At 34.9% G+C, this 18,087-nt stretch overlaps 1 protein-coding gene across 1 annotated transcript in view; it reads right to left on the reverse strand.

The window, feature by feature from the left end:
- Window positions 1-1,509: 1,509 nt before the first annotated feature.
- LOC135847855 (protein YIPF5-like) overlaps window positions 1,510-18,087 on the reverse strand; it is a 165,272-nt gene continuing 148,694 nt past the window's right edge. Inside the window, exon 5 of the mRNA XM_065367582.1 lies at window positions 1,510-1,539. Coding sequence (XP_065223654.1) covers window positions 1,525-1,539 — 15 coding nt within the window. The 3' untranslated portion in view covers window positions 1,510-1,524. The remainder of the gene's footprint in view (window positions 1,540-18,087) is intronic.

Genomic DNA, 18,087 nt, shown 5'->3' on the forward strand with positions numbered 1-18,087 from the left:
CGATTAAGCGAGAAACCAATTTCTACAGATACGTAGTTTTCCGCTCTCACCCTTCTTTACGTCGATTAGATCGATAAATGGTGCAAGATTAATGGCTGCAGCCGAATACACTTCACAGCAAAGGTATAAGTAATACTCGTACGTGTATGTGCACCTCTACGTATACCTCGAAATGGTACATAAAAAAAAGTTAACTTCGAAAGCGACTTTCTAAACTCTTAAGTAATTACAAAATTAATCGTTTCGGTACAAGTTTAGTTTTTTTTTCTGATGGCGCGGAAGTAAAAATAAAAATAAAATAAATGGACAAAAAAATATACACAACACGAAAATAAAAATAAAAATAAAAATAAAAAAAAAACATACATACAGCGAAACACCACGTAATTCATAAAACCAACGAAGCTCTCGTGTTTTTCGACTAATGTTCCTATAAATCGAGTAAATTGCAAATTTTCTCGCTAAGCTTCGTTAATTTTTCGTTATGCTAAATCGCACGTACGTTTATACCGTATACTAATGCAATGGTATCTGTTCAGTTTTACCAGCAACGGCGTTAAGAGTAATTAAAAACTGCAATTAACACGTTTGTTTTGTAAAAAATGTTTTTAAATTGCGCTATACCTACTAGCGTTCGTCCAGATACCAGCGCATCAAGTGCCTTGATATACGATGGACTTATTTATTTACGCAAAATATACTGACGTTGTGTAATTAAAGCAAAATAAATGTCTTCTTTTATTCGCCCTACCAAAAAAAAAAAAAAAAAACGTAAAGTAAAGTAAAAAAAGACGTTCATTTCACGAATCGAATTAATTTATTTTCTGTTACAACAATCTTGCCAATTACACCTATAAAAACAATTTTTTGAAAGAAACGCTATAAATGAAATTCAATTCAAAATGACGAATTACAAATATAATAAATCGTTCATATTTAAAAAAAAAACAATACAGATTTTTAAAATTAAAATTGATATACTTAATTATGTTTAAGTTCTTTCGCATCAATATTTCAATTTTTTTTAAAAATGAAAAAAATACTTAGCTATCATTCAACTAATTGAATTGAATAAATTAAGTAATGATAATAATAATTTAATTATTTACTTTTTATACGTATAAATAATCATAAAACATACGTTTATATTTAAAATTGATCCGTTAGTTTTCCCAAAACCACCAAACTTGAATTTCAATAAAATTTCTAAAAATCAATTTTTCGAAAGTTTGGTACCCCTTGATGAAATTTTACCACAACTTACAATTATCTCATGATGCTTCCAATTTTTTGCCATTTTCAAAACTCAAAAACCAACTCAGATTTTGCCTCCTTCCGTACAATATTTCATGCAATAGATGACTCAACTCAAGCAACCCTCTCTGCCCCTCTTCCCCATCTTCAATGAATCTATTCTAAAGAACATCAAAAGCTCTACGATGTACAAAACTCCTTAACAACACGTTGAGTTGCAATTATAAAAAGGTACGTTGAAACCTTTAGAGTTGAAATATAGGATGTCCTTCATTTTACTGGCGTCTGCAAAACCATAAAATTAATTACCTATTTTGTAAAACACAGAACAAGGCAAAAAGCTCATGCAAGCAACTTTCCAGAACTTTTGAGGTTCTATAAAACAGATTCTACTGATTAGATTATGTTGATTTCAGGCGTTCTGCAGAGTATGATAAGTTGATCAAATCGAGTCAATTTCATTACATTATTTATAGGACATCAATTTTTCTGTCTGCCTTTGATTTTTGAAATTCAAACGTTGAACCTGAACACAAATTAGGAGCTTTAAATCGACTTTTTTGAGTAAATGGAAATTTTTTGATTTTTCAATTTTAATGAGATCACATGATGTAGTCATTGGGAAAAAAATGTCTAATTTTTCAATTTTTCATGGAATATTTGAACCAGAATAAAAATAGAATATTTTAGCCTACTAAACTTAAACCAAGGGACGAAAAAACCGCCAAAAAGAAACTTTTTTTGATGGTTTACAAAAGTTGAGTAGATTTTCCATTAAAAATGTTTTCAACAACTCATTTTGAAAATTTCAAACTCGAGATTAGAAATTTAAAAAAATGTACAAAAATTTTTTTGAAAATTTCACAAGATTCTGCTACAGTTTCCCATCAAATTTTCAAAAAAATCATTTTTCTCGACTGTAATTTTCTAATGAATTTAAGAAAATCACGTTTTCTGACAAAGTTGAACTTCTTAATTTTTGTTTTAGAGCATTTCAAAAATGGTCAATTAATTATTTTCTCATGTGACATGACATGAAAAAATGGTATGGAAAAATTGAAAATTTCCTTCGATTTGATAAAATAAACGTTCTAGAACATGAAAAGTTTTCGAAAATGGAGGTTGAGACGATTTTTAAGGACTTTTAGGTGACTTTGGCGATCATAATGAAAGGTCACGTAAATCAAAGAAGTAGGTTTTTTGATGATGGTCTAAAAATTTCCTTCTCAAAAGCTGATTCACTTTTCTTACTCTGTTACAGCTTTTACAAAATTGAATTTTCTTCTCGGTCGAGGAAATTAAAATTTTGACTAGATGAAAAGATAATTCAAGACTCGTTTGGAAAAGTTTGAAAATGGCGAAAAAGGAATGAAAACTTCAAATTCAAGAAGAATGCGACGATATAAGAAATCGAAACATGCAATTTGTAGTGAAATATCGTCACTACAGCGAGAAAATGTACACAAAACTGGATTCTAGACAGTATTTTACACAGAACGATAACTTTTCTTCCATTACTATAAACAACTTTATTTCACCGAAGGAATATAACATCTCGATGATTTGGAGACTACTTTCCAGAAATATCAAAATTCTCTTCAAATGACGAGAAATGATTTTTTCACAACGTTCAGAATACGATTCAAAAATACTTCATCCTACCACACAATGAACTGGTATTCAAAACGAGTGCATTCGAACTAGTAATACCCAAAGTGGCACTATACTCCTAAAAGATCGTTTCAAATCGGAGAAAAGAGGAGAGGGAAAGAGTAAAGAAAGACTGCCCTCTCTCCTCTCTTTATTTCGACTGTTATTAAATTTTATGGACAGTTGAGTTTTCACTTTGAAAGTTCAAATGTTTGAGCTTTTTCAATTTAAATTATCGACTTTGAACTCCTACATACTCTTTTCGAAACTCCGAAAATAGATTCCCCACAAATTCAATCAAAATTGTAATAAGTAGGTATTTAGGTATGAGCTTTCTAAATTTCAGTAAAAAAATCACAAAGGAGTAAAAATTACAAATTCCCTCCTTCTATAAAGGATTGAACGCGAAAATCACGTTGACCAATTATTTGGACTATACGAGTAGAAGAGAAATCGCGAGAAAAAAATAAGAGAAATAGTATAATCCAACTTCATTTTTTTATTTCGTTCAAACATCATTTTATTGCAGTTGCAGCGTGTTTCGTTTTTACGGCGAACTGAGTATGCAATTTTATTAACACGTTCTCGTTGGCGCTTGAAACGCATGTTTGCGGGTGCTGAATTAAAAACACCAAATATTTGAATTCTGGGATCATGTTTGCTGTTTATTTCAATTTTTTGGGTGTCTGTTTAGAGTGTCAGCCTAAAATTGAGCTTTAAAATGATGTTTAAATTTTGTAAATTTTGGAGATTTATTTGTACTTACAAGGGAACTACCTGAACCGGCAGAAATGAAAATAAGCGAATAAAAGCAAGATCGAAAGGGGACCACCACAGGACCCCAAATCCAAAATTTCAAGTGCTAAAGTTGATTTCTCGATTTTTGGTGAATTTTTGAAAATTGAAAAATCCGAAAAATTATCAATTAATACCAAAAATAGAAAATATTGATGAAAAATGGAATTTTCTCGGGAAGTGGCTCAGATGGTGTCCCTAACTCATTTACGACTATCGAAATTCGTAAAACCTCAATTCCAGTCATTCTGGAGCCTCCAGAGATTTTTTATCATTTCTCCAGAAACTTGAAATTGCTGTGGAACGGCTAAAAATCAACTTTAGCACAAATAACTTTATTTGGGGTCTATATGGGTTGCCTTTAACCGTTTTTTGCGGTTGTCGCAAAAATCGGCGGCGTCTGCCGGTTCAGATGTGTATTTTTGACCACTGGAAAAAATGACAAAATTTGAAAATGTCAAATATTCCATCTTTTGCGATGCTACCTACCCGAGATCGAGCTCTGACCTATTTTCGACGTTCCGAATGGGTGAAACCTCCATTTCAACCATTCTGGAACCTCCAGTGATTTTTTATCTTTTCTCCAGAAACTTGAAATTGCTGTGGAACGGCCAAAAATCAACTTTAGCACAAATAACTTTATTTGGAGCCTATGTGGGTTGCCTTTGACCATTTTTTGCGGTTGTCGCGAAAATCGGCGTCTGCCGGTTCAGATGTGTATTTTTGGGCACTGGAATAAAATGACAAAATTTGAAAATGTTAATGGATGCTCCAAAATAGTGGAAATGGAGGTTTCACCTATTTGGAACGTCGAAAATAGGTCAGAGCTCGATCTCGGGTAGGTAGCATTGTAAAAGATAGAATATTTAACATTTTCAAATTTTTTCATTTTTTCCAGTGGCCAAAAATACACATCTGAACCGGCAGACGCCGATTTTTGCGACAACCGCAAAAAACGGTTAAAGGCAACCCACATAGGCCCCAAATAAAGTTATTTGTGCTAAAGTTGATTTTTAGCCGTTCCACAGCAATTTCAAGTTTCTGGAGAAATGATAAAAAATCTCTGGAGGCTCCAGAATGACTGGAATTGAGGTTTTACGAATTTCGATAGTCGTAAATGAGTTAGGGACACCATCTGAGCCACTTCCCGAGAAAATTCCATTTTTCATCAATATTTTCTATTTTTGGTATTAATTGATAATTTTTCGGATTTTTCAATTTTCAAAAATTCACCAAAAATCGAGAAATCAACTTTAGCACTTGAAATTTTGGATTTGGCGTCCTGTAGTGGTCCCCTTCCGATCTAGCTTTGATTCGTTCATTTTCGTTTCTGCCGGTTCAGGTAGTTCCCTTGTTAGGGGTGTTTCGATTTCGTTGGGTAGAAGAGAAGGGGGAATAGATTTTAAATTTTGGAAAAAATCAGTTCCAGCAAGACAAATGGTTTAGATGGGATAGAATGAAGGAAGAAGAGATCTTTTTCACATTTTTTCAAACCAGGAATAAGTAAGTTAATTTTGAAATCGTGGAATGATATCTTTTTTCATGCACCATCGTCCTTCTGAAGGGCATTTTACACAAGCCAAGGTAGCTGAAACTTTCTGTTCGTCATTTATACGGGGGATCGATTAGTGCGAATTATACGAAATTAGACTTTGCACGTATCACAAATAGGTAAGTTTATGAAGGTTTGAATTTGACGTGTCTACGGGGCAGAAACGACGAGAACCGAGATTCTGGGTTTTCGTCGGTTATTTGAGGTGTAAACGCGAGATATTGTTAATTAGCTGCGTACTGGTAGGTATAACAGAGGACCGAGAACGTAGGTGGCCAATCGTAAAATATACGAATCGTTGCGAATTACTTCCAGAATAAAGAGTCGAAACGAGCCGATAAGAATTTTATAGCTTGGTACCTACAACGATATCGTAACGCTACAGCCGGCTGTGGTGGGCAAAGCAAAGCGAAGCGAAGCGAAGCGAAGCGAGGCAAACAAAATGCAAAATTCTCGTAGCACCTTTTGAAAAAGCCTGAGGTACGCGATATTGCGGACGAAATTAAAAACACGGTTGATTTTTTGTTTTTAAAAATGTTTTATCGCCACAGCGGAATGTTTCGGTTGCGACGACGATGTCTCGTGTAAAAGTAAAAGCGTCGATAAGACGATGGCATGGCGAGGTGAAATTTGGCGGTGGCGGTGGCGGTGGCGGCGAATAGCGTCGGCAATTTCGTTATTGAAACGAGAAGAATTTAGGTGTATTTTTCGAGGCGAGATGGTTATTAGTTTTTCATTTATTACGAAGCCGACTTTTATATTTCAATTTGTACGCGCGCAGGTTCGAGCTCATTTCTAACTACTTACTTCGTCGCCTCATTTACTTTTAGCACTTTTATCCGATTAAAGTTTTCCTTTGCCGGAGGCCGTTTCGTTTTCGTACAAACGTTTTGGACGGCGGAGTACTTGAGCGACGTGGCGGTACGTCAAATACCAGTAAAAAGATGGTTCTCGTTTTTTTTGCCAACATATTTCGCAAATTTTTCGTTATTTTATCTACACCGCGCCCCCTCGCCCATTCATTCATCCACTCGACTCGATTTGCGATTCTTTATCGCGTCTATGTGCTGCGAAAAGCAGAAAAAACTTTCTTCGGAGTCGTTTATTTCGACGTCGGTTGTGCCGCATACCTCTCTGCCTCTTGACTACCTTATATTATACTACGTAGGTACGGCTTGTTAATAGAATTTTCTAAATGCTCGAATGCTCGTTTTGCCAACACGATTCTTAAAATAGTTAGCTTTGGCAAAAACCAAGCAAAGAAACACCTTTAACTCGTCGAATGTGTAAAATATACGATTATTTAATATTTAAAAAAAAACCACGCCAGACGTGCGTTAAAAAATAGTCAAAAGTCGCACGTATAAATGTACTGCTGTATAGGTATCGATTGTCTGCATTTCTGTTTTTTCCCAAAAATATCCATCGTCGTCGTCGTGGTGCTGGTGTGAAATCTTGTACGAATTCGCGCCCAATGCCAACGACGCTGCGGGTTTTCTTTGTCGATTACGTTTTTCTCTCGTTTCGGTGCATTAACGATATTGCCAAACTTTTCTCGTCGATGTTAGTTCGTTTTCAGAGTTAACTTTAAACGTGATCGAAGCGAAAAAAGCTCTTATTCGAGGTTATAAATGGCCTCGAGGGCTCGCCTACCTACCTCTGGATCAGACAGCTTGATAGAGCGCCACAATCGTGCAACTCGCTGTTCGTCAAAAATTACTTTTCGAAAGGGTGCATTTTTTTTTTTTTTGAAAATGTTCGAATCGAATTTGATTTTTTTCGGGTCTGTGTTGCGATTAGGGGACCACCCCTGACTATTTTTCATCATAATAGCTTGGGTAGCCAAAAATGTTTTTTCTTTCGAAATATGATGCTAATTTTGCCTCCACTACGAGCGAAACAAGGGCTGAAGTTTTTGAAAATTTGATTTCGAGAGGCATAAAAACGATGTTTCTTTTAGATATTGAAAAAAAGAAGACAAATACGAGCAAAGCGAGTGCGAAAAGTTTTGAAAATTTGTGTTTTGATACATTTAAAAACGATGTTTAGGTGTTTATTTTTTGACTTTTAAAATTTGAGAATTTGAAAGATTTTTGTAGGGTGTTAGTTTTGAAAAATGAAAGAGAACAGGTCCAAGTGAAGGCGAATGCTCTTGAAGTATTTCAAGGGGCATAAAAACGATACTTTTTATACCAGAAGTTTACTTTTTCAGTTTAAAACTTTAAAAGTTGAATAATATTTTTTTTTTTTAGAAATTCAACCCATCTGGTACCTTCTCGATTCATTTTTTTTGCCTTAAATACCACGTGAATTTTCTATTGATTGAATATTTTATAGAGGTTTTGGAAAAAAATTCATAAATAATCATAGGCTCATCCAAAATTGATGATTTTATACTTTTTGAAAAACCGAAAGTTCAAAGAATTCAAAAATTGAGGTACATTGAAGAAAAACCGAAGCTGTCAACCCTTTTTGGGGCATTGAAAGGGGGGTTGGAAAAAATAAATTTAAGTCCAAAATTTAAAAAAAAAATATGAGTGGGTAGTATATCAACTATTATGTTTTGAGAGGTGCTAAACACGAATATGACCTTGGTTTTTCGATTGCGCTTCATGTGAAGCTCACCGCACCCCCTCCCCCTGAAAGGGTCAAATTGCAAAAAGATAGTTTGTGTAAAGCGATACATGAAATAGCATGTTCTTGGAGGTGCTGAACACACATATGACATTTGTTTTTAGATTGGACGTCATCTGAAGCCTCCAGTGTCCCATTTTATTTTTATTCGAAATTTGACTCAAGAGGTGGGGAGCATGGGACCAAAAATGAGTCCCAATCAAAAAACGAAGGTCATATTCGTGTTCAGCTCCTCCAAAAACGTGCTATTTCATGTATCGCGTTACACAACCCATTTTTTTCGGAATTTGATCCTTTCGAGGGGAGGCGGTGCTGGGGGCTTCAAATGAAGCGCAATCGAAAACCCAAGGTCATATTCGTGTTCAACACCTCTGGAAACATAGCAATTGATATACTACACGCTCATACTTTTTTTGAATTTTGGACCCAAATTTGAGGGGGTAATCCCCCCCACCTTGAAAATACCCATTTTGAAAACAATATATTCCGAAACAGCATAAAAAATTACATCTATCATCTATGGTGATTTTTTGCGTGATTTTGATTTATTGCTCGCACTTGGGGCGGGCGCCACTTTGAAATTTGAACTTTCACTGGAAGTTCAACTTTGAACTTTTATAAAATTTTTATGAACTTTTAGATGAACGTTTTTGAATTAAATTTGGATGTCATTTTGAACTGTGAAATTATTTTCGAGTCAATAAGTTTTCTAGCTGAAAAGTTATGAGCCCCCGAAGTGGAATACTTCAGGAAATTGCCACAGCAAAAGGAACCCTCCCAACTGAGCCCTCGAGAGAGCTGGGAGGGATTATTGGTGTTTTTTTTTCAAGTAGTTGGGTGGGTAGGTCATGTGAAAAAAAAATTGAACAAAATCGAAAGACATGGGGTCAAAATATGGGTCAAATTGAAATGGAATGACCCCTGGACGAGTATACTCGTCATTGGTACAAAGGGCCATGTATCAGTTGGACGAGTATACTCGTCCGCGTTACCGAATGGGTTAATATCTAAAAAGAAAGGAAAACAAGCACGAGCGAAGCGAGGGCAAAATCTTTCAAAAATTTGAGTTTTGCTGAGAAGTAAAAAAACAGAGTTTTCTTTCATCACAGGCCCTCCTCCTTGCCTGGCTTTCCAGAAAGCACGGGGTAAACTGTCCTCTTTGCTTTCCCCTACTCGATGTTCCTCAGTAATTTTAAAATAGCAACTAAATTAACACAAAATAGACACGCGAAGGAAAAAACGAGATTTTCAAATAGTCTCATCGAATAATTACCTACCTATGTCCAACTCCTAAAAACAAATCATCGTTTCAGAGCTGCAAACTTTTTGTTTCAAAAAAATACTGTTTACTTCAATTGAAATTTTTCGAAAATTTCAAATTCCTAAACAAAACAAAAACCTGACCCACACAGAGAAACCTTCGTCATATTTCATCGCTTTTTTTTTCCTTTTCACATCTATCTTCCCAAAAAAAATAATAACACCTAAGAACAAAAAAAATTGGCTTATCCCAGCTCAAAACACGAAAATAACGAGAAGACGAATCTGAGACAAAATTCGAAGAAACTAAATACCTGCACATTGTAAAAAAAAAAGACGAAATACACTCGAAGGTACTTTGGAAAGCTTTAAACTGTAGCGACATGTGCGCGAATATTTCGCCAGTATTCCTAAGCGCAGATTACTTTGGCAAACAACTCGTCCTTCAAAATAAGAAAGAATTACAAGCATGTTGTACTGACACAACATGCGGCGATTTCCAGCACGTGTACAATCTTCGTAATAAAGTATCAACATCAGCTCGCAGCTACATACGAGCCGTATATGTAAGTAATACTTCTGTGGTGTGTGAGACGAGCAAAGGCTAAAAAAAAAAGAGGATACAGAAAGAGGGAGAGAAAAAAAACAAGGTAGCGTGAAAAAAAATCGACTAATAGAGTCGATAGATGCTTGACGAAGTGTCACAAAACCAGGTGGAGAAAAATTCCACGTAGCTGTAATATCGTGCTATTCGTAAATTTTAATAATTTCGTTAATACATCGCGGACCTTTGAAAGCATTCCCAACGTTTTGTAGGCAGGTAATGGTCGAATTCAAACATACTGCAGCACACGAGTTATTCGACGATCCGTAGTAATAAATTTTAATCTCTTTTAATATCATATACCGTATATATACGAATGTATTTACCGAGTAAAATTCGATATTAAAGTTACTACACTCTAGGAAAATATTAAAAGTTTTTTTTTTTGCTTTTTATTTTTCCCTCTGCAACGTGTTGTACTATACTTTTTGCTGTAGCCGATGAGCTCGACTTCCAGTATAGTAATAAATGTACCTTTTCACTTATTCAGCTTATACGGTGTATCTGTATTATAACGTCGGCGCTTCGTTTTCTCGGCTTGTTTGCCTCCCTGTTCACTGCCTTGTCCTGCTCATCACACGCCACTTCTTTATTTCTCATTTCTAGGGAAACGCTGCACAGCCAACAACACACCATTCCCATTGGGATAGTGAAAAACTTGGCAAGTGAGAAAATTAAAATTTTTTCAAAAATTCGCGTCGTCGCGCCGCACCGAGTTCAAACTTCCCCGAGGTGAACTTTTTATGGGCAAAGTTATCGCCATTTTTATGGATTTGTTTAAGGGTCATTTGCGGATAAAAGTTTTCACAAATTGCGAATCTACGCAATTTACGCGCCATACTCTGTGATTGCCAACAACGATTCGTAATTTTTTTATTTATGTGTAAATCATGGTCGCGTCTTTACGACAATGGGCTCGAAAATGTGCCCTGTTTCGATTTAAATGGACGATTTTTGTGTCTAACGACTAAAGAACCTAGTCGTATTTAAATTGAACGAGATTGCGAATGGTGAGAAAAGTGCGTTGGAGAAATCATTTTTTCATTATCTAACGCGGTTGAAATATTGCCCTTCAAGAAACACACTTACGCTCTCACCATAACTCTAGGCTCAAAAATTACTCTTCTTTCCGTTTTGACTTCCCAGGAGGTGATAAAGCTTGTGGTGGCACAGCCATTTATATCAAAAATACAATTATATCATCCCAACTAAATATCTTCTTAGGTAACTTCCAAGCCAATGCTGTAACTATAAATACCCCACACTATAGCATAAAAAACCTCACAATTTGCAATATTTACATTCCCCCTCATCAAAACATAACCTTACAAGAACTAGAAAACCTTCTCATACAATTACCTAAACCATACATTGTACTTGGTGATTTTTGCTCATTCAAAAATTTGGGGATCAAATTCTAACAATAATCGAGGCAATGTTATAGAGGAATTCTTATCAAAAAATGATATTTTTCTCCTCAATTCTTCAAAACCTACTCACTTTAATATATCAAATGGTACTTTCTCAAATATTGATTTGACCTTTTGCTCTCCAAATATTTCACACCTTTTAGACTGGAACCCCCAAGATGATCTTCAACACAGTGATCATTTTCCCATCACCATTTCCATTCCAAATCAAATTCATAATCCCACAAAAGCAAAATTTCCAAAATGGATATTAGATAAGGCAAATTGGTCTCATTTTAATAAAGAAGTGATTTCATTAGATTTCTCTTGTCAAGACCTTGACTCTATTGTTCAGTACTTCACTGATTCGATCATTCAAGCTGCTATCAAAACCATTCCTAAATCTTCAAAGGATTCAACGCAAAAATCAAATTAGAAGACAATGGCAGCGACTGAAAAATCCAGCAATTAAGGTGCAGTTGAATCACCTTATACGCAAAATTAAGAACGAATTGGAAACGTTTCGTAATGATACCTACCAAAAATACCTGGCTAATTTGAGCCATAACAGCGACGATCTTTGGAAAGCTACAAAACGCATCACAAAACCAAACACTTTGATTCCTCCACTTGACAATGGTTCTTCAACAGCAATAACAGACAAAGATAAAAGCACAGTATTTGCTGATTACTTCAAAAAGACATTTGGCAGAGAAGTCACTGTATCTGCTTCAGAAAACCAACTGGTTACTAATAATCTGCACTTCATTGACAACTGCGCAGTTGAACATGTGAAGTTTACCAACTTGAATGAAATCAACCATATCATCAAGAAGCTGAAGAACAAAATTGCTATTCAAGAAAGAAAAAGATCTTTAAGAAAATTCAAAAAATATCCTTCTACTGATAATCTCATAGACTTTAAGAAAAAAAGAGCAATTGCTCGCTGAACAAATCTATCAAAACAAAGGGATAGTTGGACCAAATTCATGTTGAATATCACTCACAGTACTAACAAATATTAAAAGGCTGCTATGTCCCATCTGACATTTCATATCTTCTCCACAACAATGGAATTATTACTTCATTAGATAACATATAACCAACACCATGGCTCAATCTTTTTCTAAAGTTTCAGCAACAAGTTCCTATAGTAAAGCTTTTCAAACAACCAAAAAGCAAACTGAAAATTTAGTACTTGATTTTTCATCTGATAACCTTGAACCATACAATGCACCTTTCTCTATAAACGAACTAGGTACTGTACTGTTTAAACCACAACATCAAAAATTCATCACCTGGACCAGATGATATTCATCCATATATGTTGAAACATCTTTTTGACACCAGTAAAAATGACTTACTAAACCTCTATAATATAATCTGGTCTTCAGATTCCTTCCCTCAAACATGGAAAACTGCAACTGTCATTCCCATACTTAAACCTGAGAAAAATGTTCACCTTCCCTCCAGTTACAGGCCTATTTCTTTAACTTCTGTCCCATGTAAAATTCTAGAAAAAATGGTTATGAAACGTCTTACGTGGTATATTGACTCTACAAATTCCCTCAGTTCTTTTCAAAGTGGCTTTTGGAAAAAAAGATCTACTCTGGACCATCTTTTTAGTCTTACACAGGAAATCAATACTGCCTTTCAAAATAAAGAATTTGTACTCTCAGTCTTCTTTGATCTTGAAAAAGCTTTTGACAAAGCATGGAAATACAAAATACTTCAAAAAATACATTCTATAGGGATTTGAGGGCATTTAGCTTACTTTATTCAAAACTTTTTATCAAATTGTACCTTTAGAGTCAGAATTGAAAATACATACTCTGAACTTTTTGATATTGAAAATGGAGTCCCTCAAGGCTCTGTGCTTAGCACCATACTATTTATACTCCTAATTGATGATATCTGTAGTATTATTCCTCAACCTCTTTCCTTAAGAATTTTTGCAGATGATATAAACATTTCAATATGTTCAAATAACATCAAACTAGCCTCAGAAATGATCCAAAAAACTATAAATTGCATCGAAAAATGGGCTGAAACAAATGGACTAACATTTTCTGAATCTAAAACTCACTGTATACTTTTTACCAAGAGAAATAAAACCTACCCAGAACCTATCCTCGAATTCAAAGGACATCCTTTAGTTTTTAAACCAACTACCAAATTCCTTGGACTTACTTTTGATAAAAAAAACTTACTTGGACGCCTCATTTTCTCAACATAAAAGCTCAAATTAACAAACGTCTAAATTTACTAAAAATTGTTACAAATCCAAAGTATAACCCATCACGCCAACTATTACTTCACTTGTACAAAGCTCTGATTCGTAGTAAAATTGAATATGGAAGTCCATGCTTTACAAACCTGTCAAATAAAACTACTAACATTCTCAAAACTGTTCAAAATTCCTCCTTGCGCATCTGCATAGGTGCTCTCTATTCGTCTCCAATTGATAGTATTTATTGTGAAGCTGCAGAGCTTCCTCCTGATTTTAGGAAAATTCTCATGACAAACAAATTTCTTAACAACTGTTGCAAATAATCCATCTCACCCTCTTCAAAGGTCACTCAATGTTTACAGCTCTCAGCATTTCCTCCATACTTCAGGTCCAATCCCAGAATTTATCAAAAATATGAACAACCTACAATTGACCTAAAAAACCTAATACATCAACCAATATCTTATCCCCCTCGGTCTCTCAAACCTATACAGATGGAATTTCACTTAAGAAACTACCCAAAACATGATCACTCTCCATTATTAATCAAGAGTCATTACTTAGAACTGTTATCAAACTATACTGAATATAACCTATGCTTCACAGAAGGTTCAAAAATTTCTAATATTCATACTGGTTATGCTTACTCAATTAATGAAAAGTTCTCAGTTTCAAAATTCACAACTGTGCCTCAATTTTTACTGCTGAACTCACTGCCATAAAACATTGCCTAATAGATATAATTTCCATTCAATCAGAAAATAAAAAATTCTTAATCCAAAGCGACTCACTAAGTTCACTGCTATCCATTCAAAACATTTTTTCTGACCATCCCATAGTCCAAGACATACATAAGTCCCTTTTTAACCTCCAATATTACGATTACTCAATTAGCTTCATGTATGTTCCCAGCCACATAGGTATCACTGGAAACGAAACTGTTGATAGATTAGCAAAAACAGCCGCTGCCCCCTCCCCTCTTACCTCTCTCACTCCTGATGACATTAAATCTCTAATCACTCACAACACATTTACTAAATGGCAGAACTTTTGGTCACAACAAACTTCAAACAAATTCTTTTAACATAAAAAAACTACCCTCCCCTGGAAAAATCTAGGCCACCTGAACAGAAAAGAAGAAATCCTGATTACCAGACTAAGAATAGACCACACAAAAATTACTCATAACCACTTATACCAAAAAGAACCAAAACCCTCATGCCAATTTTGCAGAAACGAACCCACATCCATCCAACACATACTTTTCAACTGTCCCCAACTAGTAAAACAAAACAGACTTACACTACAGATAAAAGAAAACCCACCTACTATCCCTGACGAACCCTCAGAAATACAAAAATTCATCTCCCTAATAAAAAACATCAACCTCACAAACCAAATCTAAACCCCCCCCCCCTTACGGGTGTAATAATCTTGTAATTATAAACACCCAAAAAAAAAAGTTTATTTTTTGAATTTTTCGAAATCAAATCAAACTAGTTGCGGGTTTGGGTCCTGCCTCCCATTTTACTCAATTTTTTTTGAAGGGTTTCACATTAGGAAAGAAGGAAAATCACCAAACTTAGGGAAAATGAGACGCAACACGAGGCTGGTTCAACATGGAATGACCTACACAATTTTTAAATAACCCAACTCAAAAAACAGATTTCCTTTTATATTGGAAAATTCGACTAAAAACGAAACACTCGTTTACTCTTTTACTCGTTCGCTTCAAAAATTCACTACAAAAACGACATTCGTAAACATATAAATCGGATTTTTTTTTTCGTCGTCGTCGTCGTCGTTTCCATTACTACACCATTTCATAAAACGTCCGAATATATTCTCGCAGCATTAAATATTTCTCACAATCATTTACGACCTTTCGATAACACAGGTTCACGAGAAGCAACGATTTAAGTACCGTTCAAAATAAGTACGTCGTCGTCGTCGTCGTCGCATACTTACGGATTTTATTCGGTGTCGTTTCCGCGTACATTTGGTATGGTATCGAATTACGATTTGATTTAGTAGTACGAGAGTATCTAAAATACACGTAGTCGTAGAATAGAGGTAGAGGTACTCGTACCTACATTTGCTACAAAAATTGGAAAACGCTCCCTTATAATATTGAGCAAGGTGAGGTGAGGTGGCTCGATTCGATAGTTGCGGGCAAACCATCCAAGATATAAAATAAGTCTACGAGTTGAAAAATAATTTATATCTTCGAGTCAGTTTCGTATAGCAGACAAACGAAGCTTACATGCGAGATTCAATAATAATCGTGCGCACCGGCAAAATATAAAAATTGGACTTTTTAACAGTTCGTTGATTTCTTCGTCGAAAAATTATTTATAAATGAAATTCTTTCGCGGGGTGAACCGATAATTTGTAGAACACCGTTCGACTAATCGAAAAATAATTCAAAAGTCAAACGACTCCTACATACGAGTAGCTTCAAACAGATCACTTCGAGGCATCTTCTCTTGATTCTTCTATTTATCAAGAGGTACCATGTAGTTTATTATACGCTGTGAAGATGAAAATAGTGTTTATCTCGTTCTCGTCAAACCCACATTCAACATCGAAATTTTGTATGAACCTTCCTCATATCCCTTCTGAAATTCTTCAGTAAGTTGATAAGCATGGATCAAGGTTTTTCGACAAAGGAAAAAGAAACTTTGATAAAAAGATTCATAACCTGGTTTAGTGGTTACAACGTTATTTCATCTCTACTGGTCATTCGAATGCATTTTCTGCTGAATTATTGATCGATAAAACATCGAACACTTACCTGTAACAAAAAAGAAAAAACAATATACATTAGAAATTAAATACACTTTGAAAATTATATTCTTAATTGAATGAAAAAAACGAATCTTAATTTGAAGTAAATGGAAGGGATAGAAAGAACGTTGTCGTGAGGTTGCGAGGGGGTGGTATCCTATTACATTCATCAAACAACGCGGTGATAAAAAACACTTGAATCAAGGTTTCTAACTGAACTTGAACCTTATTATGCATCTGATAAGAAAACCTTTCGATAGCTCAGTCATAAATACTGTTTATTTTTTTCTGCCAAAATTTGGAAACTCTTCGAAAGGCTCCCCCACTACAAAAGAAATAAGCGACACAAACAAACAATTTGAGGCTCTAGATGATTCGAGTTATCTGAAATATAATCCAAAAATTACATAAATTGTAAAGAAAATCGATTTTCATAAAAATCAGGGGAAAACGGAACGAAATTTCGTGAAATTTTGCGAAAATATACGAAATATGCATTGAAAAAAATGTTTAAAATCCAGAAAAAATCAACAAAATTGAGATAAAATATAAAAAATGCAGAAAAATTGGTGAAATAATTTTGAAGGGTGGCCGGATCTGATCAGATTGATGAATCACCAATGATCAACCTTGAACAGATCTGAGATCAAACTCGAACCGAAAAATACCTTGATTCGATCACAAGTCTAATCAGATTCAATTCCCTCATTGGATCTAAGTAATCAGGTAAAAACAGATCAAATTCGATCAAAAATTTTATCTGAGTACATCTGGTCGAATCAAATTGGATGTGAGGAATGCACAGATCAGATCAGAATTCATGAAAGAGTTCTGATTATCAATAATGAACAGATCCAATCTGATCAAACTTTGATCAGATCAATCTCGACTTCAAGTAATATCTTGATTTGATTACATTTTATTTTAAAAAATTTGATCAGATCTAATCTGGATTACTTCATCGGAGCTCATCAGCTAAACAGATCTAATCCGATCACAACGTTGACCTGATTAGATCTGATCCGATTAAATTGAATCCGAAGCATTGCTGAATCTGATCAGATTCGATGAAACAGCTGTGTGATCAACCCTGAACAGATCTGAGATATCTAACTAAAAAATATCTTGATTTGATCACAAATTTGAGCAGATTCAATCTGGATTCCTGATCTGATCAAGTCTAAACAGACCAAATTCGATCAAAATTTTGATCTGATTAAGTCTAGTCAGATCGAATTTTATGTGTGGAATGTCCAGATCTGATCAGAATTGATGAAACCGGTCTGACCATTCCTGAACTGATTTAATCTGATCAACACTTTGGTCAGATCAAACACGACCCGAAGAATATTTTGATTTGATCAGGTGTCAGATCAAAATTTTGATCTGATTACATGCGATCGGATAAAATTGTACCTGAAGAATGTCCAAATCTGATCAGAAGAGATCAAAATGAGCCTGATCAGTTCCGAAGACATTAAATCAGATCGAAAATTTGATCTGATCAAATTGGATCAGGCATTCAAACTGGTTTCTATCATTGGATTTAATCAAGTCCAAACAGATATAATCCGATCAAAAATTTGATCTCTGATTAGATTTTAGTCAGATAAGATCTGGTTCGGAGAATGTGCGGATCTGATCAGATTTGATCAAACTGGTCTAATTAGTTCGAATCACAACCAAACAGATCGAACCAGATTTAATTAAACAGGGTTGATTAGAATTTTGCTGATATTAAATTGGATGCGAAGAATAACCTGTTCTGATTATATTTCATCAAACAGCTGAGATCAGATCAGTACAAACCTGATCTGATCAGTTTGAATAGAATCCAGGGAAGAACGTACGGATCTAATCAAATCCAATCAGATCTGAAAAAATCTGATTCATTTGCATGTAGTGTTGTTGA

The sequence above is a fragment of the Planococcus citri genome, chromosome 5, assembly GCF_950023065.1.
Source record: "Planococcus citri chromosome 5, ihPlaCitr1.1, whole genome shotgun sequence".
NCBI classification, from domain to species: domain Eukaryota; kingdom Metazoa; phylum Arthropoda; class Insecta; order Hemiptera; family Pseudococcidae; genus Planococcus; species Planococcus citri.